This window comes from Ictidomys tridecemlineatus, chromosome 5, assembly GCF_052094955.1.
Source record: "Ictidomys tridecemlineatus isolate mIctTri1 chromosome 5, mIctTri1.hap1, whole genome shotgun sequence".
Classification (NCBI taxonomy): Eukaryota; Metazoa; Chordata; class Mammalia; order Rodentia; family Sciuridae; genus Ictidomys; species Ictidomys tridecemlineatus.
The window spans coordinates 122,726,300-122,741,239 of NC_135481.1; the positions used below are offsets into that span (position 1 = coordinate 122,726,300).

At 53.4% G+C, this 14,940-nt stretch overlaps 1 protein-coding gene across 2 annotated transcripts; it reads left to right on the forward strand.

Annotated features, from left to right (window-relative positions):
• Positions 1-179: 179 nt before the first annotated feature.
• On the forward strand, positions 180-14,897 carry Zfyve21 (zinc finger FYVE-type containing 21). Of its 2 annotated transcripts, XM_005334656.4 has the most exons (8): positions 180-394; positions 10,122-10,172; positions 10,610-10,778; positions 11,338-11,413; positions 11,503-11,594; positions 12,033-12,083; positions 14,032-14,174; positions 14,339-14,897. In XM_005334656.4, the coding sequence occupies exons 1-8, from the start codon at positions 257-259 to the stop codon at positions 14,372-14,374; spliced, it is 756 nt and encodes a 251-aa protein (XP_005334713.1). In that variant the 5' UTR covers positions 180-256; the 3' UTR covers positions 14,375-14,897. The 2 variants fall into 2 exon arrangements, with proteins under 2 accessions (XP_005334713.1, XP_005334714.1); XM_005334657.5 differs by lacking the exon at positions 12,033-12,083 and having other exon boundaries at positions 185-394.
• The last annotated feature ends 43 nt before the right edge of the window (positions 14,898-14,940 follow it).

Here is a 14,940-nt window from a genome sequence, read left to right on the forward strand (position 1 = left end):
GGGGCGGAGCGATCCAGGGTCGGCCCTCGTCGCCGATTGGTGGCCGCCCGCAGGGTGGCAGAGGTGGGGCCCCTGCGCGGACTGGAGAGAATTGCTATGGGCGGATCCCTGACTCCGATTGGCCTGCGCTCTGGGCCAGGCTTAGCGATTGGGCGCCAGCGTTGTCAGCCCGCGCGGGCGGGGCGGTGCTGTCCAGCTCTGCCCAGCTGGTGCGGGGCCGAGCGCAAGCAGCGGCGTTAGGATCCGAGTTGGAGACATGTCCTCCGGGGTGGCCGCGCGCCACGACGCCAAGAAGCTGGTGCGCTCCCCAAGCGGCCTGCGCATGGTGCCCGAGCACCGCGCCTTCGGAAGCCCCTTCGGCCTGGAGGAACCGCAGTGGGTCCCAGACAAGGAGGTGCGTCCCCGCCCGGCCTGGTCCTGGCCCCTCGGACCTGCCCGCGCGCGACAATCCCCCCGCCCCCCTTCCTCCCGGCCACTGCCCTGACACGCTTGGCCTCGCGCCCGCGGCTCCCTTTCCGGGATTCCCGCACTCTCGAAGTCCGCTTCCTCTCGCCTGCGATTCCGCGGCGGTCCTGGGCCGAGCCGCTGCCCCCACACCGCTGCGGGAGCGGACGGCGAGGACTAGAGACGCGCCTGCCGCGTGCACTTCGGCGAGTGGCAGGGGCGAGTCTCAGTCTCCAGGAAGCGAGGCCGGCCCGCACTTGTGCCGGCGGGAGGACGGGGGCGCCATGAGGTCTCCTGCCTGGCTGGGGTGGGTGCGGCCCTCTGGAGACCTCGGAGTTTGCACTCTCAGAAGTTCTGGAGTCTGCAAAGCCAGGCCACTTCTAAGAAAACGGAGGCATTCCAGGCATTTATTATAATTTCTTATTCCAGAGAAAATAAAAAAATGCCTAAAAAAGTCAAAGTACTGGTGACTTTTGGAAATGCTCTAAGTTACAAGCCCTGAACAAATTCTGATAACTGATTTTCCTCCCTCCCATTGGGGGGAATCTGCTACAGACCGCAGAGGAGTGAAATCGGGTGTTCTTAGTGCAGCCAGCTGGCAGGCCCCTTGCGAAGCCACCTGTGCGCCCAGAAGCTGGGGAAGATAGCCACCTTCCACCTCTGAAGTTAGATCAGAGCCCTTTAGAAAGATGGCGCAGATCAGCACTCTGCTCCCAGAAGCCCAGAGAGGGTGCCCAGGCCACTCCTGGATGTGTTGGGTGGGGTCACACCCTTGACCCTCTGAGCAGGTCCCTGTGTACCTGGGGTTCCTGCCCTTCCCCTTCTGCACTTTACCCTTGGTGCTTCTCCATCCCCCACTCCTCCAGAGCTCACAGCGCCTCTTTGCTCACTGGCCGCCTGGCTAGTGCCCTAAAGCTGATTAAGCAGTAATACAGAGTGCATCCCTGAAGTGTGTGTGCAGAAATGAGGCAGGTGGCAAGTTTATTATGTGTGTTGTATCACAATAAAAAAAATGAGGAAAAAGATGATTTTTAAAGGTAATGTGACTCTCCTGTGGATAGAAGTAAACAAGTGCTTTGGCTCATTGGTTCACTCAGGAACCCTGCAGGCCTTACAACCTGTTCAATGGCAGGCTGGTAGCATAAACTGACAGTCAAATAGGGAAGAGCTGGGACCAGAACTCCGAAGTGGGTGGTGAAGTGCTGCCCTTAGCATGGCTAGACCAGCAAGTCTAGACTGGAATTTTTCACCTTTGTCCTGTTGCCCCTGAAGAATTTAACTTTTTAGACTGTTCTTTCCCTAACTAGCCCCCAATGAAACATTTGCACATGACCTTAAGCCAAAGGCTAAGAAGCAATCCCTGATGAAATCTTTTTTTTTTTTTTTTTTGGGTGGTGCTGGGGATTGAACAGAGGGTCTCGTGTATATAAGGCAAGCAATCTACCAACTGAGCTATATCCCCTGCCCTCCTGATGATATCTTTGAATAATAAGAGTTTTTAAGATGACAAGTGAAACTATATATTTGTGGTGTGCTCCTATAATACACAATGCTCACATTCATGTGGACCTTGTGGACGGTGTGAGAACATGTGGCCTGGACAAGGTGTTTTCTACCGAAGCATATTTTCCTGATTTTAGTTTCCACAGTTATGCCTGTGAGCCCTTCTGGAATTACCTGTGATAACTCTTTCACCTCTTCCTCTAAGCAAGGTGCCTTTCTTTGCAGCTGGCCTCTTATAAAGGTGCTGGGTGGTGAGGTGGGACTGGGCTCTGCCCAGGCTGTCTTAGGAATGCTGGCATGGCTAACAAGCTGGGTTGAAATGCTGATGGTGTGGTGTCTCTCATAATAAGCTTGGTTCCCACCCTGGAGGGCAGGCGGGGTTTCCCAGGACCATCCTCACCCCAGTGCATCTGAATTACGACTCACCAATCTGAGTAGCCCAAGAAGCCCCAAGAATCTGAGGGACCTAAAGCTCTGACTTTCAGAAAGTGTATTTCAAGGGCTGGGATGTAGCTCAGTGATAGAGCGCTCACCTAGCATGCATGAGGCTCTGGGCTCTAGCCCTAGCACTGAAATGAAAAATCTCTTCAATTTTATTGGAGCATGGTCCTGGAGTCTAGAACCTGCCAGAGTTTTCTGGAGGAGCCTTGAAGAAGAGCAGGTTGGACTGGTTGGGATAGTCCCCAGGTCACTTCCTGTACTGGTTGCTGGCCCTTGGCGGAACAGGATGCACCCACCTTGCTCTGAAGGTCACGTGCTGTACTTACCTTGCTGGGAGGTGACCCAAGCACAGAGGTAGCCAGCTGTGGAGAACTGGCTTTTTGGTGGTTTGGAATGAGTGGAGAATGCAGTAGGACAGAGTAGCAGGGTCACTCCTGCCACTTATCTCCTCCCCTACCTCCTATCACCCGCACCTGGAGACTGCACCTACATCGCTGACTGTTCTCTCTGGCCTTTCTTCAGCTGGGTCAATCTAAGTCCAGCCCACCCCGCATCTGCTGGGTTCCTGCCAGGTGATCACTGTGGCCCACAAAGGTTATGGCTTAGAGATGCTGCAAATTGAGGGGAGTATGCATGTGTCCTTCCAGAGGGGGGCTTGAATCTCTCTGGCTCTCAGTGAGATCATGACCCAGAGCTGAGAGTTTTCTCTGGGTAAAGAAGGCTGTGCTCCCAGGAGCCTGTGGGGCCTCATGCCACGCAAGTTTGGAAGGTGCTTTGGGAGCTGGAGGCTAGGCTGGGGCCGGGCTGCTGGGCATGCTGCCATAAAGACTTGAGTTTGATCTTTGAAACCCATCCTGCCCTTCCTTCCCATCTGTGGCACTGCCTACAGCTGTGGCTGCCCATGCTGTCATTTCCACACACGGGTCCTATAGATGAAGAACCAGTGGGGATCCTGGTACTGGGCTTGGGAGGGGTTGTATTCAATAGGACAGCAGCCCGAGAGGAACTGAGTAGTGTGATGGGACAGCTGGACCGGGAGTTCTGCAAGTGTCTCACAGGTCAGGCCAGAAAGGCTTTTCTCTTGTGAGCAGTGGCTCAGGATGGAAGTGTGGCAGCTCCACAGTAAATCAATAGGTCGAAGGCCTGACCCAGAAGCCAGGCAGGCCGGGGCTGCTGGTAGAGAAGCTTCTCTCCAGTCAATCATGTATCTGGGCCTCTGCCCCACTTGGTCAGTAGTGACCCAAGTTAAGCCAGTGCTTTGTGGGCAGAGAGTAGGGATTTGGATGGCCTGCCAAGCGTGGCCCAGTGGAGGGGGGTCAAGGACACTGGTAACCTTCGGTAGGTCGGGCAGGGAAGGGGAGTGCTTGGCTTGCTGAAGGCAGGGATTTCATAATTGTTTTCCAGGACCACAGGTAAGGTTCACCCTGTGAGGTGCCAAGGGCTGCCACAGCCTCCCCAGCTGTGGCAGGATGCTGCCTGGGGCACAGAGCTTCCTGAAGCCCTGTGGCTGGCTGAGCTTTTGATAATGTTAGGAGAAGCTGGCTGACACTTTGAGGTAGGGGATCCTGGATGTGTCCTCCTCCTGGGACAGTCCCCACCTTTCACTGGCTGAGTTGCCTGACAACCCTGTAAACTGAAAACCGGAGAGCAAGGCAGAAGGTTCTAGTGCACGAGGTGTGGATGATGCCTGCCCCTTCTGCAGTGTCCTCTCAGCTTCACAGCTTCATCACATGCACTTCTTCACGGGTGGTCAGGTGTGGGCCTGCTCTTCAGAATTTCACATCTGGTTGGTTCTCGTGCTAAGCAAGGAGTTAGTTAGGTCTTTGATATGGGCTCATTTTAAGCTGGTAGCAGCTGTGCTCTCGCCCTGAAGAGTGGTCTTTAACTGATGGCGCATTGAAACTCATAAAACACTCATTATTAACTGAATTTTGAAGAACCCCTGAGTGCTGTTCGAGAGCCCAGCTGATGGTGTTTTCACAGTGGCCCAAAAAAGAACAGTGGGGAAGAGGGCAGACCTGCCCTGTGTCTCTCCAGCCTCCAAGGGAGGGAGGTATGTGTCCTAAAGCTTGTCCTTTTTATAGGAACTTTCTCTGAACATCCATTTAAGCCCTCCACACGACATTTTCAGATTATGTCCACCTTTTGGTCTCCCACCTGCTGTCAGGTGGACTCTGGCTAGTCCTGAAGAGCCACTCGTGAGCCTTGCCTTTGGGGACTGCCCCTTACTTCGTGAGGGTGTGGCCCCAGGAGCCTCTGGTTGTTAGAAAGGCAGAGTACTGACTCATCAGCACTCTATCTGGCCTGAGTTTGACCACAGCCTCTGCGGTTACTTCTTTTGTGCCCAAGGCCATCTCACTTTTCAGCAGGACACTTAGTGTAGGTACTGACCAGGTGGCAGGAGTCAGTGTCAGTGACTGGATCAGCAAAGAGCTGGCAGGTGCCTTCAGGGGCCTGGCTGCGGGAAGTGGGTTCTGAGGTGGGGATTTTACTGGGAGCCCCACCTCCTCCTCCCTTTTTCATCTGGTGGCCCTCTGGGCAGCTCCTCATAGCTCATCCTGCCCAGTCTTTGCTGGGCTTCTAAAGAAGGTGACAGTGGGCTCCCTGCTCTCCCTCTGCTGTTGGTGGGCAGTCTGTCCTGGGTGGGTTGTCTGTTTATCCCTGTCCAGAGGATCAAATCGCAGATGAGTCTCATCAGGCCACTGCCCACGTTGACTTTCTGCCCCTCTTTTCCTCCTGGGCTTCCCCGTCCCTGAGCACTTGTTACAATCTGTACCTCGTACCTGGTGTCCTCCTGCTGGGACATGTGATTGTGTGGGCTGACAGGCTGGTGTTGCCAATACCCTTTGCTGCACTTGGTGGAGGCAGATGAGTCAGGCAGGTTTCTGGGCTTTGGTGTGTCCTCTCGGCTTCCTGAAGTAGCTGTGTTGCCCCTTGCAGAGCCCACAAGCCTAGCTCTGGAAGCGGCAGGCAAGAGCTGGCAGCCTCTGGCATGTTGCCCTTTTTCCCTTCTGGAGAAGTTTGTTACTGACTGGGGTTGGTATCTGGCAGGATTTCATTATTACTATTATCATTGTTAATTTTTTTGTCTGGGTACTGAGTACTGGGGATCAAACCCAGGGCCTCACATGTGCTAGGCAAGCACTCTACCACTGAGCCACATCCCTAGTCCTTTCTATTTTATTTTGAGGCAGCGTTTCCCCAAGTTTCCCAGGCTGACCTTGACCTTGATATCCTCCTGCCTCAGCCTCTGGAGTCTGGTGGGCATGTGTTGCTGCATCTGGCTTTTGGCAGGAATTTTGTTCTCATAGCTTCACCTGCTTTATTTCCTTGTTTTCTTTTCATATAAATTGCTCTGTTTGAAATTTAAAAATTTTATTTTAACTAATGAAATCAACTTGTTTAAAAATCTGGTTTTTTTTTTTTTTGGCTGTGATCGCAGTGTCTTAGGAGGCTGAAGTAGGAAGATTTCAAGTTCAAGGTCAGCCCCAGCAACTTAGTGAGACTGTTACGAAAAATTAAAAAACCAAAGGGCTGGAAATGTAGGTCAGTGGTTGTCTAGCTTTGCAAGGCCCTGAGTTGGATCCCTAGTACCAAAAAGAACCCCAGCCCTCAAAAGAAACCACTGTTCATTTTCTGAATAAGTTCATCGTTATTTAGAGTAATAAGAACCTGTGAATCATTTTATATTTTTAAGGGAGCAGATTTAAGACCTAGATGGGGTCTCGAGTAGCACAGCTCAGCAAAGTGCTGTGGTCCTGGAGGCCCTTAGGTCGGCCGTGGAGAGGTGGGAACAGAGCTGCTCTCACCACAGCTGGTGGGGTCACGGCTGCCTCATTTAACTCTAGGCACACACTGTAAGACCTCCTCCAGGGTATGCTAGTAGTTTCTGTGATTGACAGACAATTGGGGTTGAGGAGGAAGCCAAGAGGACTGTGCCTAGCACACAGAGCCTTCTGGAACCTACAGGCATTTGAGGGTGAAGGCAGCCCACGGCAGAGCTGCTGACTGGCCTCTGCTGTGCTCAGAAGCTGTGGTGGGTCAGGCCTGGTCTCCAAGTCCAGATGCCAGCTTGGCAGTAGAGGGAAAGAGCATTAGTCATGGAGGCTCAGAGTTGGAAGCCGTGTACAGTGCCATGTGGAATGTGGCAGAGTGGAGTTGTGATACGCCTGTCTTTGCAGTGTAGCGATGTCCTAAAAGGCTCCTGACATTCCAAATGAGGACACATTTGCAGCTATGGGTCTCCGAGGATTTCCTCCTGAGGCGTGCAGAGTCCCAGCACCACTGGCTTCTGCACTGGACCAGTACTACAGCAGGCCCTCAGGACCTGATGGAACTTCCTCAAGGCTGCCTGTTCACATGCATAGCTTTTGCAGAGTACCTGTGCACCAGCCTGGTGCTGGAAACACCATCTACAGGGGTCCATGGACTGGAGGGAAGCCCCTGCCTTTGGGAAACATGCAGAGCTCATGGAGTTGAGGCAGGGCAGTAGGTGATGGTAGTTCTATGTCCTTGACAGTGCTCCTTGCCATTGTCTTCCAGGTCTGCATGTGAAGAGGCTGAGGCCTGGAGGGGCGTGCAGAGCAGGGGGAGTGTTCATGAGCCTGCTAGTTAGGGCAGCAGAGAGGACAGTGAAGAGCCTCTGGGACTTGTAGTGGCAGCCAGTGTATGATTTATTGTGTTTCTGACTGACCAGAGTGAAAATGGCTGGTGACAATTGAGGCAGATATCTGGGACAAGTGGTCCCTGCACTGTGCAGACCTGATGTCGCCGGTTATAGAAGATGCCCAGTGTCCATAGTGAGCCCGTGTTCCTCCTCTGGACTGAGGCAAGGGCAGATGGGCCACGCCACATTTGTCAGTTTTACAGCCCCAGGTGCAGGCTGTCAGAGCTGCAGATCTGTGTTGAGGAGCTGACATCTCAACTGGATGCTGAGCGCCAGGATGACCGTGTAACATTGCCCTTTGTCCTTAGTTGTAAGATGTGGAGCCACTCATGTTAGATAGTCAGTGTGAGATAGAGTCAGCTCTTTTTTTTTTTTTTTTTTTTTTAGCTCTGTTATAATGTGGCCATTTCCAATCCTGCCTCCTCTTTGAGTTCTTCAAGCCATCTCTGGTCTTCCTGGCCACTGGAATGGGAAAGGAGACTCTCCGTGGAGGAGTCTCTGCTTACGTCTTGAATGCGGAAAATTCCGGATGAATATTCAACCGAGTCCTTAGTCTCTGAGGGCAAAGTGGCCTTCATCTCTCTCTTGGGTTCCTCTTGGGATCTACTGCTGAGGAACCTGTTCATTGTGCACTTGTGTCCAGGTTGCCACTGGCTGCCCAGGCCCATGTCCTGACCTGGGGTCTCTGGCAAGTCTAATCACAGGAACGCATCTATCACACCAAGAGGCCACCCCTGTCCACCTTCCAGCCTTCCTGGCACATTTTTAATTAGGTCCACACAGAGGCTGTGAGGCTTCCAGGGCTATAGGTCCTGGCCTGGGGAGCCCAGCGAGCGGGACATGGGGAAAAGTAAGTACAGCTCGTGGCATGAGAGTCTCCATTTTCATGGTGATAGTTTCCTTTGCTTTGTTAGAAGGATGTGTGATGGAACTCCTTACTAGCCAGGGTCCTAGTGTCTGCCACCTGGGTGTCAGGCAGGGAATTAATGGGAACAGCTCTGTATTGGCTTAGCCAACGTGTCTCCTACCAGCAGGAGGCCATTGCAGGACAGAACCTTCCCAGTTGGGGATGAACAAATTCCCAGAAACCACCCTGTGGCCACAGGGGTTTGTGCCAGGACACCTACCTGAATTTGAGTGTGTCCTGGTTGTGTTCTGAGTGGGAACTGTACACAAAGCTAGGACCTCTGGTTCCAGAAGCAACCGAGGGCTGTATGTGCATAAGTGGAAGCTTGAGGCAGCGCTGTCACCTAGGTGGTGACATGAGGACTGGGTTGTGACTTGTTCCAAGGTTTCTGTTGCTTGCAAGGAGACCTTGCAGACTTGGCTAGCCTTCTAGCTGAGGCTACACACAGTGCAACATGACCTTGGGCTTGCGGGCTGTCCAGTGAGGGCTACGAGCTCAGTGCTGGCAGGGGTCCAGCAGCAGGAATTGGACAGGCCTCAGTCCACAGGGTCTTGGGTAGAGGGCTACCACCACCACCCATGAATGACTGTGGGGTGTTGGGTCAACATGCTGGGCATTGTAGTGAGCCTTTTAATTTGCTTTCTAAATGGATTGATCCATTTCAGTTCTGACTGCTGAAGACCAGATGGTCTGAAACAAGCTTGGAAGCAGGTTTCTGTGGTTTATAGCCTCTCAGCCTCCCTTCCTGCAGTGCTTCCTCAGTGTCAGGACATCCCTGTCCCATGTCTGTGAAGGCTCAGGCCTCCCCTGGGTGCCCGCGTCCCATCTGCCCCAGCTGGGGTCATGCACTGTGTGTGCAAGGCTATCCAGGGCATGGGGTTCTTTTAGATAATTCAGAAAGAAGGTGATGATCAAGCCCTGTTGGGAGTGAGCAGACTCCCCATGGTCAGGAGCCACAGAGCCTCCAGTGCTGTGCTCTGTTCTGGAATAGTGAAGAGAATGTACTTCCTCAGGGTCATAGTGACCCTGGTGGTGCCCAGCCACAGAACCTGAGGTCCTAGAGTACTGGGAGACATTCTTGTTCTCTGGATTTCACTGGCACCAGGCCACCTAGAGAGAACATTTGTTTTCTGCTCTGGGCGTTGCTATGAAACGGCTTCTCTGAACTGGGGCTATTTAATTTGATTCTGAGGTTCTGCCTTGAAGAAAATTCAAGTGTGAGCCAAACGCAGCACACACAGCGCTCTGGCTACTGCTGTGGGAGGGACTGCAGCAGAGGTGGGAGAGAGTGCAGCAGAGGAGGCAAGCACTGCGAGGAGTTCTGTCCAGCCCTGTTCACCATGTGGCCTGGCCCTGTATGCTAACCACGTGGCAGGTGCGCATCCAATCCCATGACCAGCCATTCTGTCTGCATGTGCAAATGCTGAATGCATAGAAGAAGTCTAATTGCCACAAGGTGTAGCCTCTAGAGTCCTGGGCTGTGGGCAACAGTCCCCTCGTTGTGCCTGTTCGAGGAAGCAGTGTCAGAGCATCTCCAGGCCAGGCACCTATCCACATTGAAACCCCTTGTCCCAGATATTCCCTAACAGGCCCTGGTTAGGTCCCAAACCCAGAATCCACTCTCGAGTGTGTAGACTTTCATCACTTGGAGTTCCGCTGCTCGAGCAGGTTCCCTGGGCTTTCTTCCTTTGTAAATCAGAGTGGTAACATTTCCTTTCCTGGTCCAGGTTAATCCTTGCTGTGAAGTGTCATGGTCATTTCATCATGCCAGCCTTTGGCTGTAACAGCACGAGGGCTGGACAGAAGCCACTAGCATGTGCTGCCATTGGATCTGGGGTCAAAATGACCCAAGGCACTGTGATGCAGACAGCTAGTCCCATGCCCTGGGGACCCTGCAAGACTCTGGCCACTAGGCATTCAGGCCAAGTCCCAGCTGGTGCTCTTGGAATCATCTGTCTCATCTGAGGCCTTGGGGCTGGGCCCACTGAACCTGGCTTCTGAGCTGGGTCCTGAGTTACGGCAAGCTGCCCTGCTGCTGGCTGTCTCCAGGTGCAGGACGGGAGACTAGCTTTCTGGACAGTCTTGGTCCCTCTTGCCCCTGCCTCAGCAGATTAGCTAAGTAACAGCTGGATTTTAATACTCTGTTGCATTCTCTCCTAGTGTCCGAGATGTATGCAATGTGATGCCAAGTTTGACTTTATCACAAGAAAGGTGAGCTGAGGCCATCCAGTGGGTGGTGGTAGGTGCATTGACCAGGCAGGGACCCAGTGTGGGACAGTAAGCCTCTTTCTGGGAGGGGATGATACTGTAGGATCCTTTGGATTCAAGTGATGCCTTGTTCTGGTGGGTCCTGATGCGTCACATGCTGCTTCTGCACTGGTGGGGCTCCTGCAGGGATAGGCCCCACAGGCTGCCCTCAGGAGCACCCTTCCTGCCTCGGCAGCACACAGAAGGGTGTCCTGGGCAGCAAGATTTGAAAGTTGAAAAAAGTTGGAAAGTGGCCTTTTTGATTAGTTTTACAAAAGACCCAAGCCAAGCAGAGCCCAGCCTGTGAGGAAGACCCTTGTTGGGCTCCCACAGAAGTGGCACAGAGCCTCAGGTGCAGGGCAGGCTCAGGACATGTGCTCACTGCCTGCCTCTGCCGCTAGCACCACTGCCGCCGCTGCGGGAAGTGCTTCTGTGACAGGTGCTGCAGCCAGAAGGTGCCGCTGCGACGCATGTGCTTTGTGGACCCCGTGCGGCAGTGCGCGGAGTGCGCCCTAGTGTCCCACCGCGAGGCAGAGTTCTATGACAGGCAGCTCAAGGTGCTCCTGAGTGGTAAGCACAGCGGGCAGGCGCCCCTCACTCCACCTCTGTCTCGCCCTCTGGATTCATTTAGGAGCAGTCCTAGAGCCTGCTCTGCTCTTTAGAGGTGGAAGTGTCTACAGTGTGGTTCTGACTTCCCTGGGCATAGCCTTCAGGTGGCTGTCATTTGTGACTGTGGCCCTCAGAGAAGTGGTCCAGAGACAGCAGCCCTGGCTCTGAGGCTGTCCTGGGATAGGGTGGAAGAACCCCAGGGGCCATGTCTGCCTCAGAGCCTCTGGGGCATGAATAGCCCCCCTGGCCACAGGCCTACTGCTGCTCTGGTCTGGGCTTTGTGTCCTTTCCTTAAAGGATGTTAAGAAAAAAATAAATAAATAAATCCCAGGTGCTCTAAAGGCAGCAAGACTGATTCCCTGTTTGATTTCTTGGCCTCCACTCACTGCTGCCTTTTGCTCCATGGGGCTTACCCTGCCTCCGCTTGTCTCTGTGGGAGGCGAGGGTGAGTATGCACAGCCTGGGGAGGGCAAGTGGAAACAGCACATGGAATTTGCTCATTTGGTTTTTGTCTCCCAAGGAGCCACCTTCACTGTGACTTTTGGAAACTCAGAAAAATCTGAAACCATGGTTTGTCGTCTTTCCAACAACCAGAGGTAAGAGCCAGAACCCCACTTGGTGCTGGATGGTGCTGTCACGTGTTGTGGGCCTCAGTCATGTAGTTGGAACCCTTTTGTTTGGGTAGATGCTTGATTCTGGACGGGGACAGCCATTGTGAAATTGAGGTCGCACACATCTCCACTGTGCAGGTTCTCACGGAAGGCTTTGCTCCTGGAGGTATGTGCTTGGTGGCCTTCCTGAGCAGGAGGGTATGGTCACATGAGGGGGACAACAGGCATGAGCATTTGGGCCCAAGAGGCCTGCCTTTCTCTTCTGTGAGCTTGTCTTCAGTCAGTGGATTTAGAATGTGCCAGGTGAGCGGGGACTTAAAACCTTAAGCTTAAGGAGGAAGCTCTGCATGCCTGTTGCGATGATGTCCCACTGTCACTATTGGACAGTGCTCCTAGTGCTATAACTGGTGGAGTGGCGGCTGGCAGAAAAGCGGCACTTGCATGCTCCCACTGCCGCCTCCTGAGGTGGCTGACCTGCATGTGTCCCTGTTCCAAACCTGAAGATGGTGCTGAAGAAAACACCTGACCTAACCTCTTGCTCTCCGTTTTCTGAGTGGCTCTTGATTGTTCTTCTCTCCACTGCCTGCCTACCTTCTTGACGTAGAAAAAGACATACACACTTACAGCGTCCTGGAGAGCCAGCCCGCCTCCAAAGGTCAGCCTCGTTTTCTGTTGGCCACTCCCTCCAGCATGCAGTGGGCCCTGTTTCTCCTCTGGCCACTTTGCTTCTGTCTGGGGTGGATGGTTCATGCCAAGGTTCCTTGTAAAACTCACTTCTTTTGGCCGATTTGTGTAAACAGTGGGCCCAGTACATGGGTCTACAGAGTATAAATGAAAATGTCCCAGAAAAAAATATATTTGCTTAGTTCTTCTATCTCAGGGAAGAAGCATTACCACATAGTTGCTGGCTTTTTGTCAGTGTCTGCCAGCCCTGAGCAGCTGAGGCCAGGGCTGTGGGTAGCCATGGAAGCCCAGAGGCACTGGGCCTGTGGAGAGGGCAGCAGCTTGCTGCCCTGTGGCCTGGCTAGCTGTGCCCACTGTGACTTCCTGGCTCCTAGCACCTTAGTGCTGCTTCAGGGGCTGAGACCAGGCCTATGCTGTGCTACCCGTGTTCCCTGAATGTAGGGACACACATGGGGCAATGAGCTGGCTGAAGAAACCCTGGTGCCAAGGGTAGTATTTGGATAAGTTAGGGTCAGCCCCCATGACCCTGCTGCCTGCTTCACCTAGGGAGCCCAAGGCCAGGAATACAATTCACCACAACCCCTCCCAAGGCCAAGGGGAAGGTGGCCAGGACAGGGATGGCCTCTGGCAGGTCCTGTGAGTGTAGGTAGACCTTCCTCAGATCCTGTGAGTATAGGTAGACTTTCTGCTGGGCAGGTCATAGGACTACTGGCACTACATGTCCTCAGAAGGTTTTGGGAGTAGTTACCCCTGTACTGCCCAGCATTTTCTTAGAACCCTTAAAGTCCCATAACCCTTCTTCCTGTGGAGGGTGGGAGTAGGGATAGTGTGAACCACTTCCTGAGCTGTAGCAGCCCAGGCTATTAGAGCAGGATGACACTTGTTGCCAGAAAGGAAGGGTTTTCTGGTCAAAGGGCAAAAACCCTCATAGACAACAGGGGCACATGGCCATGTTCCAGTATTTACAGGTGGTGGGCAGAGCTAAGGTCTGCCTGCTGCAGAGTCTCGGGGAGCAGCTCAGCCTGAGATCTTCGGCAGGAGCCCTGGGCTTGTGCAGGAGCAGCTCAGGAAGCTCTGGACACAGTTCTGCAGCGGACACAGTGCTCTTGTGTTGGTCAGGCCCCTTCCTAAAGACCACCGGCCTTATAGTCAGTGCACTCACCTGCTAACCAGTGGGAATCAGCTATGACTGATCTCCATGGTGACTCATCGTGAATGTGGGGCTTCCTCCTGTCACCAGGTAGGCGGCTACAGGTGCAGCTGCACAGGGGCCCTTTGAGACCTGTGGTCCTTTCTCCAGTGCTTTGTTTGTTGAGCAGGTGCTAGAGTCAAATCACAGTGTCTGGGGCAGCTGATCACAGCCCAGGAACGGGAGACTGGGTCTTTGCCACCCAGCTCCCAAACCAGACCTTAATGGCATCCCATCAGGTCTGAGGGAGCAGCACGTGATAGGATGGTGTGGCGTCTCTCTGACATCAACAGTCTGCTCAGCTGAGGTCCTGGTCTCAGTAGAGGATGGCTGTAGCCTCTGACCTCTAGGTATGAAACCAGCTATGAAGTGATTGTCCAGTTGGCCTGTCTGATGACCAGTGTTCTTGAGGTGGCTTCAGCACTCCTGCAGCCCTGGCTGTGGACAGGTATTATCTGGGAGTTCTCTGGAGGCAGGAACGGGCTCCATGGGACTCAGGAGGTGCAGCAGTTTCTGGATTTTCCCAAGAACAGTTTTCTTGGTGATGCAGCTCCACGAGTTTTTCCCTGGAGGCACCAGACCAGGTTGAACTTGTGTTCTCCAGAGACAGGGGCTCTCATCACCTCATGGTCCCAACAGGGCTGCTTCCTAGGTAGCACAGGTGGGTCAGCACTGGCCACCACTTCATCAGGGCCCCTTTTGGCCACCTCATGTCGTCCCCTTCTTCCAGGAGGTAATGCTCGGGCCACAGGCATGTTCCTGCAGTACACGGTGCCAGGGACAGAGGGCGAGGCCCAGCTGAAGCTGACCGCAGGGGAGGATGCAAATACTAGCAGGAGGCAGGCAACAGCATGGCTGGTAGCCATGCATAAGGTACCATGGGTGTGGGCGGACAGCTTGTGGGCTCAGGGGAGAGCCCGCTTTTCCCAGAGAAGGACCTGCCAAAGCAGTGCCTTTGGAAGGCACAGGGCTTGGCTTGGTGCAGTTGGGTGAGGGGCTGGTGTGCTTCCTGATGTTTATTTTTGGTCACCCTGCAGGCCGCCAAGCTCCTCTATGAATCTCGGGACCAGTGACCGTGAGCTGAAGGAGTGCAACTGTCGCCAGGGCTAAGCCACCTGCCCCTGGCCAGGCACCACAGGGTCTCATCCTGCTATGTTGAGAAATACAATCCACCTATTTAGAGCAGCAAAGTGTTCACTTACCTAGTGCCGTATGCACGCAGCTTCAGAGTCTTGGAGGCTGAGCTACTACTGCTGAGCTAATTTTACCATAACCTGTATGACGTGTCCAGGCCCACCAGTGCTCACTTCACTAGTTCTCCCACAGAAACAAAGTGAGTGGTGGTAACTAGGGCCTCTGGTTTGCACTGGAGCCTGCCCGTTTCCAGTAGCCAATTTACAATGTTGCCTTAGCCTGTTTATAGACTCTCCATTGACCTTGTCACTAATTTGGGGCAATGAACAATCCTTTGATACTTCATAAAGCAGACAGCATCAGCCTTGTTTTCTACTTTTCACTTACTCTTTCATCTTATTAAAATGACTGTACAGCAATCTGTATATAAAGCATATGATTAAAACCTATTTTGGAAGTACAGAGCAGTCTCTGGTCTTACTGTGTCCCTCTAACCTGAGTGTGT

Coding starts and splice junctions, on each gene's coding strand:
- Zfyve21 (XM_005334656.4), top strand. CDS start 257: ATGTCCTCCGGGGTGGCCGCGCGCCACGACGCCAAGAAGCTGGTGCGC. Junction 10,779..11,337: donor GCTCAAGGTGCTCCTGAGTG/GTAAGCACAGCG, acceptor TTGTCTCCCAAG/GAGCCACCTTCACTGTGACT. Junction 11,595..12,032: donor GGAAGGCTTTGCTCCTGGAG/GTATGTGCTTGG, acceptor TTCTTGACGTAG/AAAAAGACATACACACTTAC.